General features: G+C 39.2%; 1 protein-coding gene across 3 annotated transcripts; it reads left to right on the top strand.

The window, feature by feature from the left end:
* Positions 1–1338: 1338 nt before the first annotated feature.
* On the top strand, positions 1339–13788 carry CLXN (calaxin). Of its 3 annotated transcripts, XM_025871418.2 has the most exons (7): positions 1344–1528; positions 5243–5401; positions 6322–6426; positions 7108–7259; positions 7535–7639; positions 9992–10077; positions 13652–13788. In XM_025871418.2, exons 1-6 carry the CDS (start codon positions 1471–1473, stop codon positions 10049–10051), a joined length of 639 nt encoding a protein of 212 aa, XP_025727203.1. In that variant the 5' UTR covers positions 1344–1470; the 3' UTR covers positions 10052–10077; positions 13652–13788. The 3 variants fall into 3 exon arrangements, with proteins under 3 accessions (XP_073748788.1, XP_073748786.1, XP_025727203.1); XM_073892685.1 differs by lacking the exon at positions 9992–10077 and having other exon boundaries at positions 1340–1528; XM_073892687.1 differs by lacking the exons at positions 6322–6426; positions 9992–10077 and having other exon boundaries at positions 1339–1528.
* Positions 13789–16060: the final 2272 nt, after the last annotated feature.

Raw genomic sequence — 16060 nt, 5'->3', positions numbered from 1 at the left:
TATCATTTCATATTGGTTAACTGTTCTCAGAGAATTTGCTTTAGGATTACAAAGTCCCTGCCTTCCCCAATCATCCTTGACTCTGGTTTCAAACAGCATCCCAAACCTTCATTTGACAAACAAATGAAACAAGGAGAGAAAATTAGAGACCTTAATGCTGGAACTATTTCATTCTGGATTGTTACTCATGGTTGGCAGAATTTTTCTGCTTTTAGCCTAAAAATGACAGTATGTATACTATGAAATAATTTGTTTTCTTATTTATTTATTTATTTATTTATTTATTTATTTATTTAAGAGAGATTGAGCACAAGTGTGGGCACAGGCAGAGGGAGAAGGACAGCAGACTCCCTGCTGAGCCAGAAGCCAATGCAGGGCTCAATCCCAACACCCTGAGATCATGACTTGACCTGAAACCAAGAGTCGGCCCTCAACTGACTGAGCCGCCTAGGCACCCCTGAAATAATTTGTTTTCAAAGGCATTTTCTCCACTGATGTAAAACAAGTAGATAGACACACTGGAGAATACTGTAGGTTTTGTGCTCCTGGCTGAGCTAACCCATTTTATTGCTATCTTAATTCAAACCCATCTTTCAAATAAGTAAAAGACCAATTTTATTGGGATATTTTTCAGAAAAGCAAGGCTGGATAGTACCCCACAGACAAGTGGCAGTTGTCAACCTGTCTCTTTGGGAGGCTGTCTCTTTAACTAGCTTAACATTGCTGATGGCTTTTCCCAGATTCTACCGACAACCTCCACTTCCACCTCCAAGAATGAAGGTGAGGAGAACTATTCCAAGTTACTCTTGCTCCCAGTAGTATCTTGAAGATATCTTGTTCCAGGCTACCTCCAGGCATCACAGCAAAAACACTGACAACCAAAAGGGTGGCTTAGCTTTGAGGGCAAGTTCCTCACCCTCCTACACCCCGCAAAACAACGTTGGGGTAGCACACCTGCTAATTCTTGAAGCTGCTCCAAGTTCCCCCAGATCTCCCTGAAGATGTTAAGCCTCGCTTGGTGTAAAGCTCACCATCCAAAATATCCCTCACGCAGCATGCACAACATATTTTTAGACCTTGATTCACAGTGCAGTCCATCAAAGGGGTTGTGAACCCAAAACACAGCAACAAAATTAAAACTCCGACCTCAGCAATTAGAACACAGTCGGCAACTACCTTGGCAGGGACCCTCCGAGTGGAAGAGCTCACCCAGACCCAGGAGCCAATAGGTGGCTGGCCCAGGCGTTGCCATGGCCACGTTGTGTGCTAAGGCCGCGCACGCACCCCGCGCGCGCCCAGAAGCCAATCCGCAGCCAGCCGAGGCGTTGCCATGGCCACTCTGTGAGTTAGGGCCGCGCGCGCGCGCCGAGTTGGGGAGAGTCGGCCCAGCTGCCCCAGGCCCAGGGCAAGCAAGGGTCCCGTTAGCCGCGCGCCCCTAGACAGCCGCCGCTGCCCAATTCCCGACGCGGCATGAACCGCAAGAAGCTGCAGAAGTTGACGGACACCTTAACTAAAAATTGCAAGCACTGTAAGTAAGAATCAAGTGCTGGATGAGCAGAAGATCCCAGAAGGGCTTGTGTTCTACCTGGTACTAATGTCCGCTGCTCAGCCTGCTTCCCACCTCCAATCTGAGTGCCCCTGGAGTCCCCTTTATGTCCCCTAAAGAGAAATTTGGAAGGGAATCCCTGGATGGTAGTTCCTTGGGCTGGGTACCCATGCTTGCCCATGATCTTAAGGACCAGTATACAGGTATCCAGGTATCTAGTACTACAGTCCCACACATGCACTAACTTGCTTTTCAAACCCTCTTCTTAACTTACCTTTCCATTATAGAAACGTTATTTATATACTGACATGACATGTGGTTTTAGCCTCAGACACAGATGTGAAGAAAACTAGCACAACCAACATACACCTGCTTTCTAGCTCTTTTTAGTGCAAATAAACTGGCAGGGTCCAATTTCTGAAAAATTACCAGGAGATCCATAAAGGGAAAATGGTTATCAATAGCTGAACATCCTTAGAAAAGATGAGTTGAAATGGCACAAAAACCTGAATCTCAGAGCAAGGAAATGTGTCTGGAGACCAAAGAGTTTCAAAAAGCTAAACACGCAGTGAAGAATCTGCTCCCAACTCCAGACTTGGACTTTGTGGTTGCTGGTAGGGTTGCGAGGTAAGGAGACTTTGCAGGTGACAAAAAGAGCACTTATTAAAGATACCTGCTCCAATCACACATTCTAAAACATGGTCTTAGAATTTCATAGATAACTTTAGAATTGTATTCAGACTGAAAACAGAACTGTACTTGGGCAAGGAAGCTTAGATATGGTTTAGAATGAGAAAGATACTGTCTGATGAGCAAGCTTATAAATTGTGTTGCTGATTGCAAAACTAATGGCCACTTGAGAAAATAGGAGAAGCCATAATCCTAGTACCACCCCCATCGTGCAAAGGAGGAACAGGTTTATTGTAGTTCTAGAGCTTATAAAATCTAGTGCTTTCTAGTTGTATTTAGTATCTAATGTAACAAGTGGTGAGATGTGTTCCCTTGGTGAAGTGGCACTATAAATAAAAGTGATGATGTGAATAAACACCTGAAACTTCTTAGCAAAAAGCCATCCTATAATTTAAAGTATTATTGTGGTTATTAAAATGTGGTGAGAGTTTGTTCTGTTGTTGTTTTTCTCAAAATAATTCCATTTCAAGGAAAAGACCAGATCTTCTTAAAACATCTCGTGAACATTTTGAAAAAGCAATGCAATAACTGATAGACACAATGCTGAATTTGATTTTGTCCCTGTTTAGTGAGTATGCAATGTATTGCAGTCATTCTATGAACGATCAAAAGGTGAAATCATTAAAAGTTAAAGGAAAACCTGGCAGGAAAAATAGTCAACTCTTTTGATTTTTGCCCTTACATCAAATTTTTAAAGTGGGCCTTAGAAACCTTGATAATTACTAGTTAAATTCTATAGAAAGAGTTACAAGTCATGGACATTATAATTAAAAACTTTTTTAAACAGAGAACCTTTCCCCTAAAGTCAAATTTCCTTTTGGTTGACAGATGATAATCCCACCAGGATGAAATGGATAAATTCTGTAGAATCAGAGAAAAAAAAAGTCTTAAGTGATTGCCCAGCTAATCTACCATTCTACAGATATGATCTGTAAAACACATTTAGACCAATTCAAAAAGATGAAAATCCATTCTTAAGTTTCCCTTAATTTCATTTAGTATTTTATTCTGGAATTTAAGAAATTTCACAAGAAAAACTTTCTTATGGCTAATCTTGGATCCTTTGGGTAGTAAATTAAGGTAATATTCTTTAATTTTTACTTTAGCCAAGATGGAAAAATGGCTAATTAGAAACCCCTCTGCTAACATTTCATGTACATGAACATCATTCTTTATTCAGGCTTTTCTTCTCCAACCAGTAACAGCTCTTTAATTTTTGGAGGTTTGTGCGTGTGGTTAAATATATATAACACAAAATATGCCATTTTAAGTGTACAACTCTATGACATTGAATACATTCACATCGTTGTGCAGCCATTACCACCATCCATCCATCTACAGAACTTTTTCATCTTTCCCAACTGAAACTGTATGCATTAAACTATAACTCCTCCTTTCCTCCTTCCTGAGCCCCTGGCAACCACCATTCTAACTTTCTGTATCTGTGAATTGCACCACTCTAGGTACATCATGTAAGTGAAATCATACAATATTTGTCCTTTTATATCTGACTTATTTCACTCAGCAGAATGTCTTCAAGCTTCATCCATCTTGTAGCATGAGTCAAAATTTCCTTCCTTTTCAAGGCTGAATCATTCCATTGTATGTATACACCACATGTTATTTATCCATTCATCCACTGATGGACACTTAGATTGCTTTCACCTTTAAGGCTATTGTGAATAACATTGCTATGAACAAGAATCTGAGTCCCTGCTTTCAATTCTTTTCAGTATATACCCAGAAGTGGAATCACTGACTTACATGTTATTTCTATGTTTAATTTTTTTGAAGAACTGACATGCCATTTTCTACAGCAACTAACAGCTCTTTTTAAAATTATAACCATTATATTCTTTTCTATTATTTAACCAATTTTTGACCAAATCATTTATTTCCCCAAATTTTCAATGTTCTTCCAAAATTGTGGTACCCCAAACCAGAAATCACACTCAAGCCTGTCTTGACTTGTAGATGAGGCATGATTTCTCCATTCCTATCTGCTGTCTTCCTTTATTTTGTTTTTTTTCTGCAATATAATCATTTTTCTTTTCTTCAATTTTTAAAATTTAGTTTATTTAAACCAAAAACCAAAACAAAACAATTCACCCTTAAATGCATGCAAATTTCATCCTTATTTTTAAAAGTACTAAACTGTAATTTTGTTTTGTTTTGAAATAAAAGCTTTCTCATCCTCCACCTATACTTCATATTTAAACTCACTTTTATGCCAGGCAATAATGCCTCCACCTATGTACCTCAAATGGAATTGGAACACAAATAATTAGCTCAGGGTTTATAAACACCCTTTATACATTTATGTATATGGACCAGCATACATATCTGTGTATCTATTTTAAATAAAAATTCCCTTTCTCCAAAATACCACTGAGTACTTGCATGTTAATTTTTCACATCATGTACAACAAGAACCATAATGGGTGCTGTAATATGGTTAAATGCTTTTTTATTAGGAAAAAAAGGTGATTCTGATATCCAAAATCCAGCTTACTAATTTGACTAAGGCTGATGATGTGAAGTGAAAATTGTTGCCTAGTATTCAGGAGTCTGGTATCTATTTCCAGGCAAAAGTTAAGTTGTAAATCTCATAAATGGCTATAATCAAAATGCTGGGGAAAAGTTACCATTCTTAAGCATTACCTTGCTTACTTTGAATTGCACCTCCACTGCCTTTAAAGTTTAGCATCTGACCCCACCGTCATTTTTCAGGTAACTTAGCTAATATTCTTTTCTTCCTAAATGTGACTGAATTTAATATTCAACTCCTGTTTGGAGGGAAGGCTGTTTCTCTTATTTTAGTGGAGAATCCTCTGTAGTGGTCATCCTCTATTAAGGGTCATGAATCTTAAAACAGGATAGTCTTCTGTTGAAAACTAAATATTTGATGGCCTTGATGTTGTCTATAAACTCATTAATGTGAAATTTAAGTTAGAAATTACAGATTAAAATGCATTTTTGTTATATCTTAATTTTATTTTTTCACAGTTAATAAATTTGAAGTGAACTGTCTTATAAATCTTTTTTATAATTTGGTGGGAGAAGTAACAGAGCGGCAAGGTATCACCATTGGGTTAGATCGTAATGCATTTCGAAATATCCTGCACATGACATTTGGAATGACAGATGACATGATTATGGACAGAGGTAAGAAGACATTACAATATTCAAATGGGCCAGATACAGCCATAACTGGAAAAAAAAAGTTTGGAGTTTGGACATATTCTTAATGTTCTGAATTCCCAATCTCACTTGAATATAAAAAATTAATTTGTGTATTCATAGGGAAGGGTCTTAGGGAAGGTGATTCTACCCACTCTATTCTGTGTCTTTAAGAAAAGAACAAAGCCCAGCTTGAATAATTAGGTTTTCCTTACTTTATACCCAAAAATCTAAACTATTTCTATTTCTACTTAGTAAATATAATAAGTAAAAGAATAGTTTTAAAAGGACATATGAATTTCTTGGGGACCTGGGTGGCTCAGTTGCTTAAGTGACTGCCTTGGGCTCAGGTCATGATCCTGGAGTCCTGGGATTGGTCCTGCATCGGGCTCCCTGCTCAGCAGGGAATCTGCTTCTCCCTCTGACCCCCCCCCATGCTCTCTCTCTCATTCTCTCTCTCTCAAATAAATAAATAAAATCTTTTGAAAAAAAACAGGACATGAATTTCTTTATATCATCAAAATGTTTCAATAAAAATTATCACTTTCCAATTGTGTAATAGCATTACTTTTCTTGAGTAAGAAAAATATAAAATCACATATTTTATGTTAACATACCAACACATTTAATATACCAATATATTCATATATTAATTATTATTGATTACTATATTTAGATACTCAGAATTTACTTTGTTTCCACAAAATATAAAGGGAGTGTGTGAAAGTTTAAGTAAAAGAGTTTTCCAACATTATGATGTCTTAGTTTCCTCCTTTGTCAAATGAGCATGTCAGACCATCTGATCCTGAAGTTTTGTCTACATTTTAAAAGTGGGTAGCACAAGTGTAAATATATTACTGAGAACAAAAATGCAGCACAGGTATTATGTTGTACTTCTCTCTTAGTATTCCGAGGTTTTGATAAAGACAACGATGGCTATGTAAACGTATCAGAATGGATTTATGGATTATCAGTATTTCTTCGAGGAACTTTGGAAGAAAAAATGAAATGTAAGATTTCAGGTTATCCTATTGCTTCATACATTAGGATTAACGTATCTAAAGAACTTACATCCATGTCTTCCAACCTGGCCAGTAAAATAGGTTTGTCTTTCAGTTGGTTAGTTTGAATCCCCATTAACCTCTTTTATGGAGCAAATTCAAGTCAATGATAAAGATTGAAAAAAAATAATACCAAAGAAAATTAAGAGATTCTGGGAAGTAATTCATGCCAAGCAAGACTGCATAAGCATGTACTACACATGCTAACTATGTGCATATGTATTAAGGTATTAAATATTTTTCATATTTCGTTACCTGAATTGTTAACCATAAAAGTAGAGAACATTGATAAGAGTGTTCTGATTCTTGGTTAACTCTTAATTCATTCTGATGAACTCTGTTTAAGGATTATATTTGTCAGTTTTCCAAGAATTTCAAGATGAAATGGTCAAATCATGTTCCTTGGCATGCTTATTCATAGCTGAGTGAGTGTAAGGAGCCATTTTATAAGGGTTGTTGACCATATCCAGCAAGTGTACATTAAGCATTTACTATGGAAATTAGATTGCATTAAGTCCTGCAGGGTGGACATGAACATCCACAATACAGACCTTGGCCTTGAACATTTTATCAGAGCAAATGTTCCCTTAGTCATAGTATCAAATTCATAATTGGTTATTTTTTTAAAAGATTGCTTTGAAGTGTTTGATTTGAATGGTGATGGATTCATTTCAAAGGAGGAAATGTTCCATATGTTGAAGAACAGCCTTCTCAAACAGCCATCTGAAGAAGACCCTGATGAAGGAATTAAAGATTTGGTTGAAATAACACTTAAAAAAATGGTAAATATGGGAAATTTAGAGTTTTATATTGAAATTTACAGGCCAGAATGGGATAGAAATAAGAATTAAAATTATATAACTATCAGTTTCTTGCTTGGTAAAATAAAACATTTATATTGTGTTTTTAATTACAATATTAAAAGTTCTTTTCTGTTTCATTATTTAGTATCTCATTTTTCCAACCCTTTCTTCTATCAACATTTGACCATGAAAAAAGTTTGTGTTTGTGATAAATATTATACATATTGACTGATGCATGGCTGGTCACCCCCTAGGACCATGACCATGATGGGAAGCTGTCTTTCACAGACTATGAACAAGCTGTGAGAGAAGAAACCCTTCTACTGGAAGCTTTTGGACCATGTCTTCCTGATCCAAAGGTAATGATATTCCTTTCACTGAACAGTGACCAATATATAATGTAGGATCAACAACCCAGGACCTCTTGGTTTGGTGAGTGAAAAATCAGATTAATTACATTCACCCACAGAGAATAGCTTCTAAGTAGAGAAAGCCAACTGAAGAAGAACCTGCTGGTTCATTTCATAGTACTGCTGTAGCCTAATGGTATTTTTTCCCATTCATTAACTCATTCATTCATGTAAGAAACAATTATTAAACCATAATGTGTTCCAGAAACACAGATGAAAGTCTCCATGTCTGCATTCAAGGGCTAATATTTTCCTGGGAAAAGCCAATGTGAAAATAATTACACAACAGTGTGATAAGTATTACTATAATATGACTTGTTCATTGCTTCATCTATGCCAGGCAATGTCTTAAGCACTGCCCCATATTACCTCATTTAATCCCCCTAAAAATCCTATGAAGGATATAGTATTATTAATCCTCATGGATGAGGAAACTGAGGCTCAGAGAGTTTAGGCAAGTTGTCCAAGTTCAGTCACCAATTACGGAGTATCCTGCATGCCCTCGTGCTCAAGTCCATAGAGATATGTGTAGTAGAGTGTTGCAGTAGTCAAGGGCATCTAATCCAGCTGTATAGAATCACTGGTGAATAGCTGATGGGGCAAGGAAGGCTTACCTGGGTTGATAGGCCATAATAGTTATCCAGGTCAAAATGGAGAAGAGCAATCTAAGCAAGGGAATGGCATATGCATGAGGGTGGGGAGGGGAAAGAGAAATAAGTACTATATTAGAAGAACGTTTAGTGTGGTATGAGACTGATGTTGAGGCTGGACATGCATAGCAGAGCCAAGTCCAATGGAGCTTGGAGCTTGGATTTTGTCTTGAAGCTCATGAGGCTTAATTGGAAGATTTTAAGCCAGTGGAGTGATGTGATATATAAATATTACCATATCCACCTTCCCAATCTCTAGGTGATATCTCCAGCTGCCTACTCAACATGTCAGTAGATAATCTCAGTAAACTCTTGCTTTTCCCCTAAAAATCACTCCCCACCATCTTCCCTGCCTCAACAAATGACACCCCTATACACTCAGTTTTAGTCAGAAACCTAAGTCACCGTTAATTTCCCTCTTAGAGCACTATCATCTACTTCTTCAAAATATGTCCTTCAATATAACCTCTTTTCCACATGTCTGTGATTGCCAAACTAAATCAAGCTGCCACTCAGTCACCCAGCCTAGATCATTAGCTTTCTTGCTTCTACAGTTGTCCCCTACTGACTAATCTCCACAACATCCAGTATATTTGGAAACATAGATGCTGTCATGCCCCTCCCTTGCCTAAAACTCCCAGTGTGTCTGAAGTCTATTCAGTGGGCCTCCTTTTCTCTCTCCAACCATGGTCTCCTGCTACCTTCCCAATGCAGTGCTCCTGCCCTGGAGCCATTCCAGCCACCTCACTGTTCTCCCTAGGTGCCTTTGCATTTGCAGGAGACTCTGTCTAAGCATCCTGTCCCCAGACCTTCACATGCCTCAGACCCTCACTCCATTCAGTCTCTGTGTAGATGCCATCCACCATCTTAACTATTCCCCTCCCTCCACGCCTCACCACTGCCTCTTTTTTCTTCATAGTTATTATCATTACATAGGATATATTTACTCATTTACTTATTGTCTGTCTCAACACATAGATGGGAAAGAATGAAAAGGAAAAGGAAGGAAGGAAAGAAAGAAGAGAACTTACCTTAATCCCACACCTACTTCGATTTCCTGTCTGATGGCTTTCTTTTTCACAGTCAAATGTCATGAGAGAATTGTCTATATTTATGACCTATACTACCATGGCTTCTTCAGCATACTCCTGAAAGAGCTCTTGCTAAGGTCACCACACTCTACTTGTTAATAAATCCCAAGAGTAGGCTTCTTGTCTTGATGAACTATATCTCTTCCCTACCCCAGTTCTCAGTGCTGCTTCTCAGCTTCAGGAAGCACCTCCACTCCAGCTGTAGCCTGGCTGTGACACCACATGGCTTCCTGAAATCCAGAGCCCTGATGTGTTTACCCTATCACACCCTCCCTGCAGTGAATTAAGCTCAGTTTCTGGCCATCCAGCCACCAGGCTGGAGGCTCCTAGAAAGCTGTGTCATGTGCTCTTGTTCATCTTTGTGGCCCCAGACCAAATGTCATGTTGGAACATAGCACTGTCACCACCTGTGAATGGAAAATGAATGAGTGTCGCAAATTCTTTGTCCCCAGTCTTCTTCAGTTATCTTGTGGCTCTTCAAACATAAAGGAGACTTACAGAACATTTTGTTTTTCTTAGCTTTTTTGGAAGTCTGACTAATTTGAGCACATTTTTTACAGAGTCATATGGAATTTGAAGCCCAAGTATTTAAAGATCCGAATGAATTCAATGATATATGAATACCTAAATGTCTGTGTTGTCTCAAGTGAGTAAAAAAAGAGGCGCATATGTATTGTTTATTTTTTCTACTTAGCTCAGAGAGATAATGTTGAATTGTGTCTTTGGGGTGGGGAATGGGGCTCACCAACATGTATCATTCAGCTTTGGTGCAAGATGCAAGCAAAATAAATGGAAGACAGGAAGTCCCTTATTAAATGTTGGGTTTGGCAAGACAAGTTCGCATTGCCAGATATTTTATCACATAAACTATCTGTTGGAGCATATAACTATCATAAAACATTTGTATTAATGAAATGAGTAGAGAGATTACATAAGCATGAATTATTGAGGCAAATATTCTTCATGTCAGAAAATGCTGGGTATACATTTAAAAATCAGTGAAATACGCAAACAATGAATCATGGAACATTACATCAAAAACTAATGATGTAATGTATGGTGATTAACATAACATAATAAAAAAAAAGATCCTAAAAAAATAAAAATAAAAATCAGTGAAACTACTGAATTTCCTTTGGAGCAGTAAATAATGAAGATAACATCTAAAAAAGAATAACAGTAGCATTTAGCATTTAAATACCTCTCTGCTAGGTATTGAGGGACATTCAGAGAGCTGAAAGGAACATGTACCTACTTCAATATAATGCATATTATTGTTTGAGGCTTTGCCAGAATAATCTACATAGGCAGTAAGCATCTGAGGTCAGGGGTCCCCGCACCCCTCTTTATGTCTGTCACAACATTTAGCACAGTCCTCTGCACAGAATGGGCCCCCAGTAAACATTGTGGATGGAAAAGTACAAAGTGCTACCGGATAAATCCAAATTCTTGGTGAGCAGAGAGAAAAGAAAGTGCTGTTTTTGCACATAATGGATGATGTGGCCACAGCTTTCAGTCTATCTCTGGAGTCACTCTGATGCTCTCCACCCCACTGCAGTTGGCTGCAAAACCCCCTGTCTTCCCCGACTCCCTCTGTCTCTCCACCTCAGCCCCACCCCTTGTCCCCATCCCCCTGACTGGGTGCACCTCAGTGTCATCCCCCACCTCTTGGAATCCCCTCATGTACCCCTTAACAAGAAGCACATCACATCGTGTCCCACCAGCAGTGAAGTCCTGAAGACAGAACCACTTCCTCTCTGCCTCCTACCATCCAGCAGGTGCCTATAGGCATTGAATGCAGCATTGGAAAGATGGGACCTACTTGGGTTCCTATAGCTACTGTTTACCCCTTTCTTAAATGCATGCAAGCAGCTGAGAGAAGTATTATGCACATACCCTCTGTCCATATGTAAACATTCAGAGGCTGCTTGGGATATTAAATCCCTTTTGTTACTACATATGTGTCAAGTTTAAGCAAAAGAGTACCTTGTATAAAAAAATGGACTGTTACAAATAAATGTAATAAGTGATCCCATGAAATAAAAAGTATTTTACCTTCTAAGTATTTTCTTAAAATTTTAGATTCTTAAGTAGATGAAGTTTGACACAATTTTTCTGTCTTGAGTAGGTATAAATAGTGAAACACAATGCTTTTAATTTTTAAAATTTATATTTTTCTGATTACAAATAATAGAGGTCCACTGAAGACTTAGAAGTTTAGGAAATTAAAAACTAAAATTTAAATATTCATCAATATTCTGGTATACATCCTTTCAGGCTTTCTTAAGACATTTGTAAGTATAGCTATATTTTTGCACAGAGTATACCTATATTCTTTTTTAGATGATCGTATTGAAAATGCTCTTTTGTAAGCTGCTCTTTTTATGGACCACTATCCCATGGCATTTTCTCAGATCACTTAATATTTGTCTACAGCCTGACTGGCAATGGCGAGCTGGTGTTCCATCACAGCAGACCTTAGTAAGGCACTTCCCTGCCATTGACATTTCAGTTGTTTCCACATTTCTTTTACAAATAATTCCCAAGTGAACTGTCCTTGTAGATAAATCTTCTCATGTTCATCATTGCTTGCTTAATCTGGGTAAGTTTTGAAAAATGAGTGTTTGGTTAGAGGCCCAGCTTTGAGGTTTCTAGCACATGTTGCCAGATTGCCCTCCAGGAAGGCCTGCTGGGTCTGGTGCATGGGATGCTGATTCCCCCTTCCCTGTGGTGCACATTCTTTTCACCTCTTTGCTGATGTCGTGGACCATAATTGACCATGGTTTTAATTTATCATTTAAAGAACTAATCTTATACGTCTGTATCTAAACTTTTATTGTAGATTGTGTAAAAGTTGACTTCCATGTGAATAATGCTATTTTATTAGTTGACATTATTTAAAACTAAAAAACCTTTTTAGAAAAGTCTAAATAATTTTAGTGAAACTTAAGATGGTGTTGGTACAGACTCATGAGCTCTGTTCAAGAGCGTCCCCATACATTATAGAACACACTTCCTCATCATATCTGCCCAAATCATTTCCTTTTGTGACTATATCTGGATTTCCAGAGTCTCTTAATTTTACTACCATAGCAACTCATAAATGATTTTAACACTGAAAGTTCTCTCAACTTAATAGCAGGGTCATCCAAGTACGCAGAGAACCATTGAGGAAAAGCCCTCTTTCTCTCACTCTGAGCTCCGTGTCCAGCTCTGGGCCTTGCCTGCCTGCTGCTAGCCTGCCCTGACTCCAGCCCCCAGGAACAGCCAGCCTTGCTCAGCCCTATCTTTGCCGGCCTCTGGGTGGCTGGGTTAGGACTACGGATGAGCAGTTATAATTTGGAGGGCTGACTATAGCCTTCCTCTTAACTGGGTCCTCAAAGCGTTGGCTTCCCCTTCTTCTAGTGCCCTGGGTGGACCAGCAGAAAGCCAACCAGGTCCCTCTGGGGGAGGTACACATTGCTTTGCTCACAGCATGGAGAGAGTCTGTCTGGGAAACAAGTACACTTTTTAAACTACAGGATTTAAAAACTACCACTGAAAACTGGTAGTCCTACATTCTTAACCTGCAAATATCTTTGTGTACAAGATTGCACTTGTTAAGAAGCCAAGCCTGCAATTGCTTGCATCATAAAGTCATCCAAAACATTCACCAAGTTCCCTCTTTGTGCTAAACCATGGGGGTGAATATAGTCTAAGTCAGTTGCCCTGCTCTCACCTCACTTGTGTTGTAAAATGAGGACTCTATGCCATGTGACAACTGTGTCATCACCTTTACTATTTGGATGCAGTTACAGTCCCTCTTCTGCCTTCTAGCCCCCCCCAAAATAGTTATATCATTTTTAATTAAAGGAGATTGTTTTGGGAGGGCTTTTTTGAAGATTTTATTTATTTGTTTGACAGAGAGAGAGAGAGAGAGAGAGACAGGAAGAGAGGGAACACAAGCAGGGGGAGTGGGAGAGGGAGAAGCAGGCTTCCCGCTGAGCAGGTAGCCCGATGCAGGGCTCCATCCCAGGACCTTGGGATCTGACCTGAGCCAAAGGCAGATGCTCAATGACTGAGCCACCCAGGTGCCCCTAAAGGAGATTGTTAAAGGAAATTAAAATCAAATATACTTTGAAATTGTGGAGACAGCCATGTCTGGGAAAGGCTACTCTGAGCTGCTCCTTGGATTGTGCATTTTCACTGACTATATTTTATCTGTGTCCATTTCCTTACAGAATCACCCCCAGCTCTTCCACAGTCATCCCAGAGCTGATGGTAATTCTCACCTAGTGTGGCCAAGAAAGGATGGCAACTGCATTTGACATGGAGAGATTATTATAAACGATCCATAATAAAATAGAAATTTAACCTATGCATATGTTAATTACAATTTTGCGAATCTTGAGGATTGGCTGGTAATATTTCAAAAAGAGGGAGAAGTGATATATTTATCTTTTCTGATTCAGTGACCTTGTTCTCTGTTAGAATGAAGCAGATGATCTCTTCAAATGTTTTCCAGTCTCAGTTACCACTGAAGGAGGAGCCAACCTAAATACATACCATCAAATCAATGTCCCTTTCTCATGAGGTCTCTCAAGGAAACTTGCTCAGTTTTGAAGGGGAGCAAAAAGGGAAGGAAGTCTTAGCAATGAACTATCCTGCATGAAACAAAGCATGCTTCCACATTTGAAATGTCTTTATCAGAGTGCCATTAACCTGAGCAGTGGTTAACTGCTCACAGTTCCATCATTGGTAATTTGTGGCTTTCTGTGTACCTCCTCCTGCCTCCTACCTAATCCGTCAAGAAAATATTCCTCCCCCTAAGACACACATCCTCTTGTTTATTTTCACCTCCCTCCTGCCTGTTGAGCTCTACACTACCCCTATTATGTGGCCCCAGCCAGACTCACAGAGAGTTCCCTGGGTGAGAAGCTTGTCAACTTAAAGGCATTTGAATAAATTGGGTGAAATACAGGCTGTCCTCCCCTTAACCTGAGATGCACCTTCCTGTCTCCCATCCCCATCTCCAAAGGCAGCCCAGAGCTCGGCAACAGTGAGCCTGAAGATGGAGAATGGCATGGAAAGAAGCAGAGGAATTTACAAGTTCTCCTGCAAGAGACATTTAGAGCTAGTGTCACTACCTCCCTGTAGGAGTGATTAGCTCCAAAGCCCAGGGCAGTCCAGGAGAGTAATTAAAACCATTTGGTCAAGTCCTTCTTAATGACTCCTTCAGAAATACAAGAGAGTCAGAAAGGGGGATAAAACCATCCCCACAATCTCAATAATACATTATACAAAAATCCAGTGAGCACATTTGTTCCAGGTGTTATGCTAAGTCCTTAACATTCATTATCTTACTCATTTCTCACAACTATCCTAAGAGGTAAACATAAACATTACTTATTGTCTTCATCCTACAAATTGAGAAATTGGAGTTTAAGAAAATCAAGAAACTCCTTCAGTGTCCTAACCTAGTCAAGAACAAAGCCAAGATTCAGACCTCATCTAGTTCTAACATTGAAAACCTTTCTCTAAAGCAATATGTGTTCTTGCCATACATACTCCTGAGGTTTGAAATTACTGAGCACCCCTGTTTCCTGAATAATCTTCAAATTGCTCCTTCAAGGCTCCCTAGAGGTGCTTGGTACTTGGCATGCTAGTGAGTGAGACTGTTGACAACTCTCTCCAAGGGTAATGTTCTCATCTGAAACACCTTGGAGTTTTCTTTCTTTAGTTGAAGTTTCCAATTTGGATGTGAATGTGCCCACATTTGGAACCAATAGGAATCTAGACACTGGGCTGGGACCTTGCCTTGTCAAGAGTCCACATGTGGTGAATGGGGTTCATGAATGGTGGCCAAGCTGTCAGACTCCGTGGCTCGATGGTCAGCACAGAGTTAGAAGTGAGGTGAGGGTCAACCAACCATGGAAGGAGAAAACAGAGGCTAAGACCATTGCTGGTTTGCGAGGAGAAGGACAGAAGTCCTTCAGAAAGGAGAGGAAATGGCTGGACTCCTCAAATGGAGAATGTTTCTTGGGCCATCTTAGGTGGTGTCGAAGAAAGGGGTGTAACTGAAGAAGATGCCAATGATGAGAGGCCATGATTAGTGGCGAACACCAGCAATGATGATATGGCCCTTCTTGGGTGCCAGTAACTGGCCCAAGGATGCTAGTTGAGGTGTAGCTGAATTTGTAGCCCAGCCCAGACCCTGTTCTAGCTCCGACTGCCTCTAATTGTCAAAAGGTATCACGTGGACTTGCAGGGGTCACACAAACTTTAAAAGTCTGATAGAAGTGAAAAGTGGTGTGTATTTTGGTGGGAACGTTGTATCTGTCATTGAAACTGAAGATACTGAGAGAGAAAGGAAATGTTAATAATTGTACTGGGACAATGTAATCCCAGGTAAAGTAGAATATATGGCCACCCAAGTATAGGCTATAGACTAATCAAATTACATTTGATATAAAATGAGAATAATACCTACTTTCTGTGTCTCAATCGCACAGGGTTTTACAAGAATTGAATGAGATAATGTCTATGACATCATTTTGTAAATTGTGAAGTATGACACAAATACATAGATTGATATAGGTATGCACTAGACAGTGGAATCTGTGCCCTGTCTTGGAGCATGCTTGTGTTCT

The sequence above is a fragment of the Callorhinus ursinus genome, unplaced genomic scaffold, assembly GCF_003265705.2.
Source record: "Callorhinus ursinus isolate GAN/ISIS: 27379988/994484 unplaced genomic scaffold, GSC_fseal_2.0 scaffold5, whole genome shotgun sequence".
NCBI lineage: Eukaryota > Metazoa > Chordata > Mammalia > Carnivora > Otariidae > Callorhinus > Callorhinus ursinus.
This window is presented reverse-complemented; position numbering and strand designations above follow the sequence as displayed.